General features: G+C 37.8%; 1 protein-coding gene across 5 annotated transcripts in view; it reads left to right on the top strand.

The window, feature by feature from the left end:
- The window catches only part of TENM1 (teneurin transmembrane protein 1), a 313,366-nt gene that overhangs the window by 250,955 nt on the left and 47,905 nt on the right, over positions 1–14,506 (top strand). For 4 of the 5 annotated variants that reach the window (XM_015626362.2, XM_015626359.2, XM_015626361.2 and 1 more), the window contains 3 exons: positions 29–49; positions 3,469–3,701; positions 13,379–13,533. In XM_015626362.2, the coding sequence (XP_015481848.1) occupies positions 29–49; positions 3,469–3,701; positions 13,379–13,533 (409 nt within the window). The remainder of the gene's footprint in view (positions 1–28; positions 50–3,468; positions 3,702–13,378; positions 13,534–14,506) is intronic. The other variant, XM_015626360.2, reaches the window with a different exon arrangement.

The raw sequence follows: 14,506 nt of genomic DNA, 5'->3' as shown, positions 1-14,506 counted from the left end.
CTAAACCTCAACTAATCTGCCTTTCCAGGAATAGAGACACAAGACACAGGTAAGTAAAACATAATAACTGGTATGTGAACCACGTTTGAGGAGACAGTCTTACAAAAGTCCTTTTAGAAGTCTGGATATAGAGAAACACTCTGAATTTAATAAATTTAAAGGGTAATAAATACAAATGTTAATCCAATTCACCTTTTCTTATAGTACAGAAAGTTTACAGATTTGTTCCCATTGAAGGAGTAAAGTCTCCCACTAAAAATCAGTTTGCTGATCACCAAGAAGAGATGGAGAGTTTTAAACCTGAACACAGAGTACATTTCATAGCTGTCATACCCATTTCACATGGTGTTTGACTGATCACAGATATAGCCATCCAAGGAAACAGTAGTTTTACAAAAATACATTTTAAAAGGCTACAGAAACACATTGTACTTTAGTGCTTTAGAGGTTCCAGGGTACCATGGGCTTTAAAACCTGCCAGTTATAGAGTGCACGGCAGAGCCCAGAACTGGAGATGCTGTGTCAAAGCACATTTCTTGCTGCTCCTGGTAAAGACAAAGCAAGTGGCTTTTCCCCTTTCCAGCTGGCATTTTAGCATTGCAATTTAGATTTCTTTAAAGGAATGAACATTGCACATTAGGCTTCTGTGACAGATGCTGAGGGAATTGGCTCCAACAATCCAGCTGCAGAAGTGATGTTGCATGCTAGAGAGAGACAGCAAGGCACTCTGTCTCCTTAGAAATAAACTTCTTAGCATTCCAGTACTTAAATGAGATAAATAAACTGGCACTAGTAGAAGATAAGACAGTAACTTCATGGCATAGTAGGGAGCAGAGTGTGGACTGAACTGTGTGTACAGCATGAGGGTATGGGTTGGAATTGCTCACTTTTGTCACAGGACTGCTATTAAATATTATAAATTATTTACTATATTATGTCACATCTCATATATTTTACAATTAAAACTTAAAAAGGAAGAAAAATTCTTAGTTGGTAAGTGCAAGGTTCCATTTTCTAACGGAGGGGTTGTTTCCACTTCCTTTAAACTGACCAGTATCTTTTTAAACTAAATTTCTCTATAATGCATTCAAAACATAAAACAGCTTTTACACTTAGAGGTTTCTTTTGTAGAGTAGATTTTTTCTTTTTAATACCTGTTCCCTAGTACTAGTTTCTTGAGATGAGCTTCAACCTTGAAGTTGACAATATTCATGTACCCCATGAAAATATTCAAGTACCCCAGCCCTATTATTTTCAATTATAATGTCTCTGTCACTATTCTGTCCAAATGAATTTTGTAGAAAATTGGAGGAAATCAGTTAATGTAGTCCTTGAGGTGATATGAGCGTAGTCAACAATCCCATTGTGTGCCATTCCCTTGAGGCTTTAAAGGTCATAGTCATGGTGGAAATTTATAGAATGAATGCTCAGAGAAAGCAGCAGGTAAAAGATAGCTCCAGACAGTCCAGGTAGGAAAGGGTTTCAAAATCCAGCTCCTTTACACTTTTAGCCTCCAAAAGAGTTCTTTTTACCACATAAAAATGACAATACTGTGTAAAAAGGGAGTTTGGCAACCAGTAAACAGAAAAAGCCACTGATATTATTTTTGACTGTTTACAAACACCTTATCCCATTTGTTTTCCTCATCATCATAGTTTTAATAAGCTATGGCAAAGCTGTTTAACTGGTAAAAATGGGAACTAAACTTCGAGAAAAATACAAAGAAAAATTTAGTACAGAATAGTACTGAAAAGATTAATTTTAAAATCTAGTCTATTTCATATAGTTTTCAAAAGGCTAATTTAAATCAACTCAGATTCATCTCTGATTACAATCTTCTGCAAAAATAGTAAGTTTTTTAATTGTGTTCCATTTTTTACTAGTACTCTAAGCATTTTAGTATGCAAGGCTTTAAGCATAAACATGAAAAGTTTTCTAACAGCTGGTCTATTAAATGTAATGACAAGGATGACAGAAAATGTGTCTACAAGGAGAATATAGAGTGACCCCTGGTTCTCTGCAGTTTCTGCATACTGAACAACATGTTTATTTAAAATATAGAATTCTCCTTGCACCTTTTTCACAGAAATGTTTTATTTAAAAGTCATCATTTGGCTGTCCAGTTACTCCTGACCTCAATCCAGAGAGCAAAAATGATTTCTTGATATTTTCAACAGACAAATTTTATAGTGGTGATACTTTGGCATTAATTGCTTTTAGCTCATCCTCGTACTCATCTTTCATCATACCACTTCCCTGTGGTTCCCAGGACTGGATTTCACATCTGTTCCCCAGCTCTGGGAATATCACTGAAGGTTGTCAAACCACCACAAACAGAACTGGCCTAGGTGAGAGGAGAAACTCACTTCACAACTTTGTTGCAGCAATCTTAAGTGTTAGTTAATGGTACCAATATTAATAACATATCTCCTAAGAAAAATAAGAAGGGGAGGTATTTTTTACAATCATTTTTATCTAACTGGGCGTATAGAGCCCAGACAGTTGTCAGAAATCTCCTCCTCCCCCTTAGAGGAACATGGTAGTTGTTAAAAATAGCGTCTGACCACCTAAACTCTCGGCCTTTGCTTCTCTCCCACCATTTCAGTAACCAACTGTGTGATTTAAAGGATCTCTATCTGGATTTTTAACTAAAAACTAAGGATTTTTAGTTAGGCCTCACTGCAGGCTCAGCAGGCTCAGGACATGGTGTGCCATGTGCTTAAAAAATTTCTTCAAACTGGAAATTAACTTTGCACTGAAAAAGAAACTCAAAGTCTTACTGGGTAATAAGATGCAGCCCAGTTTTCAGATTAAAATTTATGATCCTCACCATTTAATTTAACATATGTAAATATTTTTTAAAATAATATTTTATAATCTCAATAAGGCAGTGACAGTGCATGAATTATGGTGCATTAATTCTTGTTAGTTGCACTGACAGTACTTGGCCTTCTGCCTTGCTCCTGACAATAGAGTCAGCATGAATAAAGGCACCATATTTCACACCTTCATATTTCCTAAGGTTTAGAAGGTTTAGATAAAAATAACCAAGAGCAGGTATTTGTGCCCATCTAGAACAGCCTGTGATTCACTTTGCTGCAACTCACAGATTTGTTTTCGGTGTCAAGAGTACTAGGATGTATCAGATGTAGAAAAATTATCTTGCTTTTGATAGTAATAATTATAACTAAGCTGAAGTCACTCCAGTTAGCTTTATCCTGAGAGCTTTGGTACTGATGGGCAGACGTACTGCCCCAGTACCAGTCTCTGCCCCAGCTCCCTGACCCATAACTCACTGGTTAGGCTCTGTAGCAGGACACTGGTGGTGTTTTGAGCTGCTCTCATGACTCTGTCCTCTTCAGATCACTGAGCTGATGTCTTCAGATAAGTAGAGTACAATTGTTATGCTGCCACAGAGATGTAAAAGGAAAAACAAGTTGACTCTGATGCTCTTCTTTTCTGTTTTAGTACAAGTCCTGCACATAAATATTACTTGGCCGTTGATCCAGTATCAGAATCCCTTTACTTATCAGATACCAACACCAGAAAAGTCTACAAAGCAAAATCCCTCACTGAAACAAAGGATCTGGCCAAAAATGCAGATGTGGTGGCAGGAACAGGTGATCAGTGCCTTCCTTTTGACCAAAGTCACTGTGGGGATGGTGGAAAGGCATCCGAGGCCTCTCTCAACAGCCCAAGAGGTAAGAAAAGACCATATCTGGAGTACTTAGTGTTGGTCACCTGTCATTTCCTTTCATTATTTAGGAACTCAGATGTAACTGGATGTACAAAAATGTGTCAGTGGTAATGATTTAACCAACTATCAAGCCAGATCACTTCATGAGGCTTACTCATGTCTGCAGTACAACCAGTCCTTTATGAGGGACCAGCATGAGCAGCAGGCTCAGGCTTGAGTCCTCTGATTACTCTTCCCTGTATGACAGCACTCCTCTTTCATTACCTTTCAATTGCAAGGTGGCAACATTTAATTATATGTAACTCTTTAGCAAATTTATATGGTTTCAAGGTCCATATTTTAGATTTTATGCATCAGGTGAGTGTTGTAATGTTAACAGAGCTTACTCATACACATTAAGTCAGGGCTGTTCAAATCAGCCAGCAAAATCGAGTTTATTCAGAAATCTAGTTTGTCCTTTCTTATTAACACACTTTGCAAAAGATGAGCATCTCCCTGCTGCATATCCCTGTCAGAGTACATCCAGTATTGTCACAGGCAAAATGCATGTGAAGCCTTGAATCCCCACCAAAGCCACAATTAATCCCCTTGCAGTGTGCACTAGAACTGTGATAAAGTCTCTGGATTTGGTGCTCTAAAGCAGCTGATCACCTTCAGCTCCCACTGCAATGCCTGGAACAAAGGGTACTCAGCAGCTCCCAGGGCAGAGCCCTGCGTGGGCTGTGCTGTGCTTCCCCCGTGCCTGCTCACGGCTTGCTCAAAGGAAGGGGTTTGATTATTTTTTGTGAGCTAATAAAGGAAGGCTGTACATCAGTAGGAAATTAGAATGTATATCCAGGCAGAAATACCTCTAAGACAAGCAAATAATCCTGGTTTAAGATTTAGCAAGAGACACGTTGTAATTACAGAGTGACTTTAGCATGTCTTTAATGATAGAAGGTAAGTGTGAGGTAAGTACAAATAAATGTTAATCTTCAGGCAGCTAATTAATGTAATGAATCGCTTCTAAAAATACTAGAAAACAAAAGTTTTCAGTTCCTTTATCAGGAAAGTGTGATTCTGTGAAAGTGATCAATGTTTTATTTCTGATTACAATTGATTATATCAAATTACAATACAATCCGTTGTTCCATCTTATTTTCTTAGTAGGGAAATATGTTGATGAAATTGTGATACACTGTTTACTTTAAAGATACTCATCCTTCTTTAATGGAAGGTTCTAGTCATAAAGAAATGAGGAGGAATAAAGGATGAACAGGAGGATTTTTTGCACAGCCAGCAATTACTAAAAAGAAATTGTCAGCAATGACTCTTCTATTGGCAAATTCAGGCCATGATTCTCAGGTGCTTTAGGTTTATGTGTCTCCTCTAAATAACACCAGTTTGAAATGATCCAGTTTGTTATATTTTTTATTTTAATCTCAAGGAAGTCTGGACTGCCACAGTCTTAAAAAGACTTCCCTTTTTGTACAGAGCCTAACAAAATGCAGCATCAGCTCATGGTCCCCAGCAGTGTAATCAATGCAGCACCCTAACAGCCTAGTAGTTACAGGTCCTTTTTTTGCCCTGAACTGTAAGAGGTTGAATAACCCTGGAAAGTAGAAGGAAGTGTTTGTCTGGTACACAAAGATCTTTATTAAGAAACAGAGATGGCTCTGTTTTAGAGATTCTTTTGGATCACCTATTTTGCTTGTTCTTGAAATACTTGTCAAGAAGGAAGATGTCATATTTCTGTTGAAATAACATTCAAACAGTATAAAGAAAACTATTTTCTCTAGGAAGCAGGAAATTTTGACAAAAACTTCTTAACCATGTTTAAAAATCCTTAGACACACAGACACACAGTGTTATATAGTATTTGACCACAGAAATAAATGAATTGTTTCTGGTTTCATACCTCTGAGATTTTTACAGTGTAACAAAAGAGCCCAGAGAAAGACAGAATAATTGCCAAGTTATGATTAAATATAATCATTTGCATTATTCAATGAATAATTTGTATTTATTTTTTAAGCTGATACAGGTATATTATTAGGATTTTTTTACTTTGCTTGCCTACTTGTTTTTGTCCTGAGTATTCCTTTTTCCCATTATAAAAATAAATTTCCCCCTTACTTGATAGAAAGATAATATGTGAAATAGGACTCCATTTAGTGGTTGTCTGACCTTGGTTAGTTATATCTTAAAAGTTGGACTCTAATTTTTGCTACTAGCTGCTTGTAACTGAATAAGGGCTTATCTGTTTAGCCATTTGTAAAATTGGTACGAAATTCCTACTGTGTAACACTTGTTACTGTTTGGTAACATCCTCAAAGGTATGTTAATAGGTGGAAATTCAAATTCTCTTTCTTACTTACTTTTCTGGGTGAAAGTTGCTTTGAATAATGCTTTGACTTTTCTGAACTCATACCCATTTTTCTACTTCCTTGAACATGCTGGGAGAGTCCTAGATTGTTTTGTAATTTTTTAAGTCTCTCATGAATGTTTATTTCTCATTATCTTTATTTGGCAAGACTGCCTTTGCCTAGTGACCAGGAATTAAATGCCAGACAGGAAAATATCATGAAGTAACACTAATCAATTCTGATTGCATCTTTCCACAACTTTCATTTTACAGTTAGCAAACACGTGTAGCTTTGTTCAGTCTGTTCCCAATTCTCTGTGAGAGACTAGAGATGGGGCTTAGTGAATATTAATCTTAGAGTATTGTATGTTGAGCTGACTTTGAAAGATGCTTTTAAACATGCATGGCTGATGTAGTTGAAATTTGAACTTCAATATATTATTTTTACTGCAACTTTCTTTAATTCTGCAGAGATCTCAGACTAATGAGTCATGTAATAGATGACCAAGTACTTAAGCAGAATGTGAAATGATACAAGGTGGGGACATAAAATAAGATCTGTGACAAGCTGAACACATTTATTACACAAGAAGATATTGAAAATGAAGAAGTAACTACACAAAATATTAATCATTGACTGAATTCCAATCACTTGAACTTTACCAAGATTTACAAGAAATTTTAATTTTGGGGTGGGGAATTCTGTTTGGTGGGCTTGGAGATTTTTTAAATAAAAATTATTTATGGCACGTCTGTCACCAGCACTATCTTTTAAACAATCTGCTTAGTACTTATGACAAAGTAGTTGAAGATCATGTTCTGTTTTTAACTAGATTAGTCATCAAGTATTGGAGCAGTAAGAAGCACTAAAATGAGTGGAAATACTTGGGACTTGTACTTAGCCCTGCAAAGCCAATACTTGAATCAACACCATTAAACACTTACCTACCCTGCCCTTCTGAAGTCAGTGGGCTTCAGACCTGCAAATAGATTTTACTTTCTAAGTATAATTGACAGAGGCAGTGAGAGTTTGAGACAATCAAATTATCACATTTTGCTGAGCTCCAGTGTCTCCCAGGCAGTAGGAAAAAGTGTCTGATCAACATCTGATTTCCATTACCTTGTGTCTGTGACCAGCATTCAGACAGGACAGCTCTGCTGGAAATGCAAGCTGTGTAACTTCTGTGAAAACAGTAGGTCCCTCCAGTGGTGCCACCCTAAATATCAGAAGTGATTTACACCTTTTCTAAACCCAAGGACTAAATCTAAAGATGAAAACATTTAAGGTCCTGCAATGTCTGTTTTTTCATTCCTGGGTCCAGACCAGCATCTCAGACTAGATGCACACACTGTCTGTGCAAGTCATGTCAGAGCCTCGAGAAATTTGACTGCACACTGAGTACAGAGTATTTGGATACAGTGCAGTGACCTCACTGAAGATGCAGTGACCTCGAAGCACCAGGGAAATAGAGAAGGTTGGAGTAAGTTCTAAGTCCCATGCACAGAAGTATTTTATCCACAGCTGTAGGAAAGAACTTTTTTGCTCAGACCAGTGGCCATGAGATAGAAACACAAATGAAAGCATAATATAAAAATAGGTTCAGCAGTATAGTTTTATCTGTTTTGCTTGCAGTTACTTTATTAAGGAAATACTACTTTAAAAAATCATGGTTTGGAGATGTGTTCATCCTAGTAGCTTGCATCCTGAAATAATCAGTCTTGTAGCTCCTCATCCTCAGCAATACATTCTAGAGTAAATAAAGTTGTAACAGCTGCTCAGACTAAACCTTCACACTTTCCAAATGGCAGTAGCCCATTTTTAGGGCTGCTCCTGTTCAGCTAGAAGATTCCTTTTATTTTCAGTAGGATGCACAACCAAATTCTTATTACAGCCTTTTGTGACAACAGACACATTTGGTAATGATTAATGCTATTTTTCCAGCAATCTTTGCTATTCTGTAAATTCCTAAGACCCTTTTAACCTTCCCATAGAATTCAAAAAGGAAAGTAGAATGGGCTGAGATTTTTCATTAGCAATATATAAAGCTAGAAATAGACATGCCAAAGTCATTTGCAGTCTCAATTCATTGTTATATTTGCATCATAAAATCAGCAAAAAATATAAAATTTCATGCCTTATTTTTCTCTTCAGTAGCCTGAGCTACCTATGATTTCCAAAGTATGGGAAAACTGTAGAATGTTGTAACCTTTTTGGACAGCAGGTTTTTCCTAAATTTCATCCAACATTCATCTGAACTCATAAACCATTTGCTTTTCCATTCACTCATGTCAGCAGGATGACCCCAGTCGTCACGTCTCAGGCTGGAAGCTGAACATTTTCATTCACAGTTAGTAGTTAAAAATTGCTCCAAGTCTACCAATCTGCCTCTAAAGAGAGCAACACTCAAGTGCAAGTACTGAAGTCATGTTCTAGCTGACAAAGAACTACTGAATATTTTGCAGCTAGTGCTGAGACAGTAAGGAAGTAAAGATGACAAAGATCACAAGGCAACAGACTGCAAATCACTTGAATCATTTTTTGAGTGGTGTATTATGGTAACCTATAAATAACTAATTGCATAAAATTGCTTTAGTTCCTAGATGGCAGCTTTAATTAAAAGCACCGAAGACATTTAGAAGTTTAGAAATGGATGGCATGTAATTTGCCCTTTTAGCACCATAAAATGGTAATTAACCAATTTGATTCACTTCTTCCTATTAAAAGTTTTATGAGAATCTCAAGTTCCTTCTAAATACAGTTGTTCTTTAGCAGAAGGTGGCATTCTCTTTTATCCATCCTCACTGGTAGTTGTAGATGTTGTTTTTAAAATTCTTCAGAAGTTTAATTAGAAGTTTTCAATATAGAATGCTCATTTGTAAGTTTTTAGCTGAGCAAAAAGTACAAAGTAGGATTTCTAGAAGGGGGCAACATGTAGTTCTAGCTGCTCTTTATTGGCATGTTTGAAAAGGATTTGTTCCCAAAAAAAAGCTTCTCTTAGAATGCAAGTGTGGGATATGATATGGGGTAAAAAAGAAAATATTTTAGGGAATTTACTATATTACTTTTAATCTAAGACTATCTACTATTAATCTACTTTTAAGTTCAACTCTAAGTTCAACTCAAGAAATGCCAAAATTTCTAGACTGAATGACATATGTATTTTGAATTTATACCTATGATAACTACACAAAAAGCAATCAGTTGCTTTCTGAGTGCTATGTGCTTTTATAATGTTACATGTATGTGCACTAAGGCAGAGCTGTCAAGGGAAATAACTCCTTAACCAAAACCACTCTGGAGAGCAAATAACAGGAGAGGTTATAGTCATCCTTCTGTGTTTATCATGGATGTACCCAGCCTCTGTACTAATTATTATTTTTTGAAGAAAACAGTTATAAAAAGGAAAACTTTGTGTGTACTTCTAGTAATAATATTTAGTCACTACATTTGACGGCATTACTGGCAATTAATTTTTAATGTTAGTTAACAGAATTCAAATGGTACTGATTAAAAGACCTCTGAGTGTTAAAAATATTGTTCCAAAATGTCTGCATGTAAATCCACTGGAGACAGATCTTCATAAAAACTACTGTTTCATGTTCAGGTACAAAATTCAGCCCTGTGTAGGACATTCCCAGTGACTAAAATATGACCAAAACCAGTCCTCCAGCACAAGCATGTCACTCAGCGAGACTGATTCTCAGCTCTGAGACTAAATCCGGCACAGATTTATTTTGTCCTTACCCAGATAAAAGTTTTTAAGGAGAAATCTGTATGTAAGAAGGGTAAGTCTGTCATTTGTACAATAGGTCATAGGTCCCTTTAGTGCCCAAAGACATCATCAGTTGGGCACAGAATTTAGTGGTACAGTTCCTTAAAAAAAAAAACCAGAATCAGACAGAGAGTCTAATGCAAACTTCATCTTCTCTGAAAAGAAAAAGATTTAAAAAAAAAAAAAAGTACCTTTCTTACTCACTCATGGGGTGAAGAGTGCTCCCACTTGCACTCAAGTGCAATTCATTACCCTCAGCATGTGCATGCTTCCTCCCCCAGTTCCATGGTGATTAAATCACAATTGCTGTGCTGTGTGTGATTTGATTTTGCATTACACTGTACATCAGAAAAGGATTAAAAATAAGCTCTTGGAGTACAGATTACATGTAGCATCATGTAAGATGTGACAGGAGCATTAATGAATCCAACTCTAATGAATAAATTGGGACAGTTTAGCCACAGATCTGTATTGTTTTCCAGTGGATGCTTTATGTAGAGTATTTGTCAACAAGACTTAAATGCATAAGTAATTTTTTCAAGTAGGTAAAGTCGTGTTGTTTTACTGCAGAGCCATGAGCTCTGGAAGCAGTAGATCTTTGCTGAACATCTATACTCTCACTGGTACTTGAAGAAACTGGCTTATTAGGAAGTACCAGGAATTTAATGCAAATACTGAAGACATGAGTTAATTTGTGCTATTGCACTGGAATATGTCCTTCCCTTGCAGACAGGTTACTTTTCTGTGGTGGCTGGAGAGCAACATGAACGCTAGAAACATTAAAAGATCCTTGGTTTTCTTATATAGTCAGTGTTTGAAATCCATTCAGCAACACAGCTGAGTAGCTTTATTTCATTGCAGCATAATTTTTGATTTTTATATAATGGATGGTTTGCAGCCAACACAGCCATCTGTTCTCAGGGAAATTGCGCAAAACAGAAGATGCACTTGCCCTAGTGACAGATCCTGGCCTTGTGTTATCTGTGGTGTGGATCTGATCCAGCTGAGAAACAAAGCTCCTTGCTTACCATGCAGCACCTCCCCTCTGCAAAGGCAGGCTCAGGCACAGCCCATGTGCTGCCCTTCCCACACACATCAGGTTTCTCGTTTCCGCTTGTGAACCACACTGGAAGGCAAATCAGATCCCATCTAATATCGCTACATGATGCAGTATCAGTGAGATAGAGGTACAGTGGACCATCCCTTCCCAAAACTGGAGCACACAAGTCACCCCTGACACCAAAGCAAACCTCTTGGCTCCTCAGACTCGCTCTTTACCTCAGCTCACCTTCAGCTTTTTGGGTTTGGACTTGTTAGGAGCAGATGACAGCCAGGAGCTGAACAGTCATTCTGGAGTTTCCAAAAGCACAGTTACTTTCTAAATAAAGACTGAAGATCTAAGGGTACCAAGGAGTCATAATTTATGAGCTTGCAGGCAGGGAGTCAGGCTCTGAGACTGTCTGCTCCTCCTTTAGCCTTTTTATAACCTCCCAATTTTTCCCAGCTGACCCATCCAGCCCCCACTAGATTATTTCAGTTCCCCAGGTGACATCTGTCTTGCAGAACTTTCAGCCACCTCACATTATGAGGAGATGTAACCTAGCCCTGTACCTTGGGCACTTAGCAGTCCATGGGCACTTTTTGTCCTGGGTAGAGGAGTTGACAGGATGGTGAGTACCCTCCTCTAAGGGCAGTTCACAGCCAGATGGATACACTGCATTGGCAATTTAAAGAATTAGTTTCAACTCCCAACACTGTGCTGATAACCGGAGAGCTGGATGCAGTAGGGAGTGTTGCACACTAAAGTTAACTGCTGTGGCTCTTGGATTTTTTTATGTGATGATACCCTTAGAACTTTGTAATCATACCCTCAGACCTTTGCAAGGTGCCTGAGCATCACCTGTGGTGAAGAGGTACCTCAGAAGCAGTCATGGGCAGTTTGCCCTGGGAGCCTGCCCCCCGGTGTTAACACTGCAGGAGAAAGCATATTACACTCTGTTGTGTATGCAACTCAAACTCAATCCCCAGGCATTTCCAGCTGCCAAGTAAAGATATGTTTAGGGTTTGGGGAGCCCATCCTCCTTTCTTCCCAGCCCCATGGGAGTTGCATGTCCTCCATCAGGGTTTCCACGTCCTGCCTCTGCCCCCCAGACCGCTTAATCTCTTTCCTTCAGCTGTAACTGCTACTATATATTAAACAAAAAAAACTTAAATATAAGGAGCTGGGGTTGGAAGCTGAGGAAATTTAGTTTTAGGCTATTTTTCTTTTTTAATGGCATGTGGAATTGCTGTGTGGGATCCTAAACTGGCCTGCAGACAAGTGTTTTGTAGACTTACAGTACATACAGCCTTCAGTTGTGCTAAATGCAGGGGACAAAAATCAAGAACCATATAAGCCACTGTCCAGACCATCTGTTCGAGTCCTCTGCCTTTCATTTCTGTGTAGCAGAACATAAATTCATTATTAAAATAGCTTGGCTGTGCACAGCAGCTGCTATAATTGCAAAGTTATGCAACTTTAAGTGGGAAATTATGAAGTAGTTCAAAGCAAGAAATTGAGCGGTTTTGGTAGAAAGGATTTCACAAATCTAACATGAATAGAAGTGCTCTTCTAGTTACATTTTCAATATTTGAGGGAAATAAGATCTTACAGTTCAAACTGAATACAGGAAGAACTGCAGGGGAGCTGTTAGACTGGGGCAGAGCAAAGCTGGGCATGAGTTGTGGTGTAAGCTGCTTGTGGGAGACAGTAAACCTTCCATTCCTCAGTTTCCCCACTGAAATACAGAGGACCGTGATCTTTCCTGTGCACAGCCCTGGCATTTGATTTCCATCCCTCAAGTGCAGTGCAGTGCTGCAGGAGATGTTGCAGATCCAGGAGTAGGAGAACTGCCCCATCTCCTGCTGGTGACCACAGCTGTCATGAGCCTGGTTCCAGTGCAGGACCATCATTTTGGGCAGCACTGCACTGTGATACATACTGCAGCATAGCTGCTCCTTTTGCCTGCTGAGCTGAGCCTGGTCTGCACCATTTGTATGTACAGCCCCTATCAGAATAGGTCTCTTTGGCCTTCTGTAGATACTTCTTTGCTCAGACAATCTCATCATTCAGAGTGTATAGCAATTAAAAAATTGTCTCTGCATAAGAATGAAGAAAGTGAAATAAAAATGAAGAAAAATCAACTGTAAGAGAAGTTTTTAGAAAAGCTAATATTGGTCACTTTGTGATAGATGTGAAGTTATTGAAGAGCCTTGTTCTAAGTATGTAAAATTATATTAAAAGCAAAGCCTTTGCTGTTTTGTTTTGTTTCTCACATCTTTTGTTTTGTTGATCCTCACATCTTCCCTCTTTCTCTTTAAGTCTAAGCAAATCTGATAGATAGGTATGAACTTTCCTTATACAGTTTGTATAAGCCTCAAATAGCAATGGGTGGGGGAAATAATGTCATACTTTTTTAAATCAGCAGATTCTCATAGTCTAAGAGAGGAAATATTTTAAGCTCATACTTTTTAATCAAGATAATGCCAGTACTAATACTCTTTTTACCCTTACCCTTCTTCCAGGTATCACTGTAGATAAGCACGGATTTATTTACTTTGTTGATGGTACAATGATACGGAAAATTGATGAGAACGGTGTGATCACAACAATAATAGGTTCAAATGGCCTCACATCAACCCAGCCATTGAGCTGTGACTCTGGAATGGACATCACTCAGGTAGACACCTCGTTTTTATGTGTTGTCACTTCGATACACATTGTTGAGACAGATTACTTACCTTCTTGTACCAAGATTATATATTGAGTATGCTGGATGAGTCATATAATTCTGAACGGCACGGTATGGAGTAGTTCTTCACTCACATGATTATTTTAAGGTGTATAAATGTAAAATCACACATGATTTTTTTTCCCAGGAGATGGCCTGTGAATGTATAGAGGGTCTTACACAAAGAATACAAACTTTTTTAAAAAGTTGCTTGCTACTCTGAGATAGATCTACTAAGAAGGTAATTAGAAGTTTAAAGTGCTTTCCTTTAGTCCAGAATTCAGACTTATTTTTTGAACTAGAAAATGGAAAAAAATAGATATTTTGTTTAGATCTAAATCTGTTCTGAGTCATGGAGGAGCATTAGAGTAAGTGATTACACAACAGCAATATTGCGATGAAACTATTGCATTTCTATTTCTCAAATTGCTTTCCAGTTCTTGTGTCAAGAGCAATGAAATAGGAATAGTAAAATAAGAATAAAAGAACTTACCACATCTCTAGTTTATGCTAAAAAAGAAATATGGATAATCATGGAAAAACACAAATGGTACTCTTGAATAGTCAGTGAGCCACACCTACAGACAGCACAAGGAAGGACTTGGCCATTGCCAAGAAATAATTGAATTAATCAGCTTCAAAACAGGGGAGAAGCTGTACTTGAAAAAATCGTGAGGCAGTCAAATGACATACTAAATTATAATGGACTGTGGCAGCTAATAACCAGGATCAGGTTAATTTTGCATTTCATTTTCTCCCTACCCTCTCCTGTGTCCTTTGCAACTGGAGAATCATAGTTAAAATACAATGCATAACAATGGTAAGAGCTTGTTGCTTGTTTCTAAGTAGATTTTAAGTAATAGGAAATGACTGTGGTCTTGCATTCACATACCTGAAGAACATGGGGTCAATGTTTTGGTTA

Source organism: Parus major, chromosome 4A, assembly GCF_001522545.3.
Source record: "Parus major isolate Abel chromosome 4A, Parus_major1.1, whole genome shotgun sequence".
Taxonomy (NCBI): domain Eukaryota; kingdom Metazoa; phylum Chordata; class Aves; order Passeriformes; family Paridae; genus Parus; species Parus major.
Note: the sequence above shows the minus strand (reverse complement) of the source record. Positions and strands in the feature narration are given on the sequence as shown.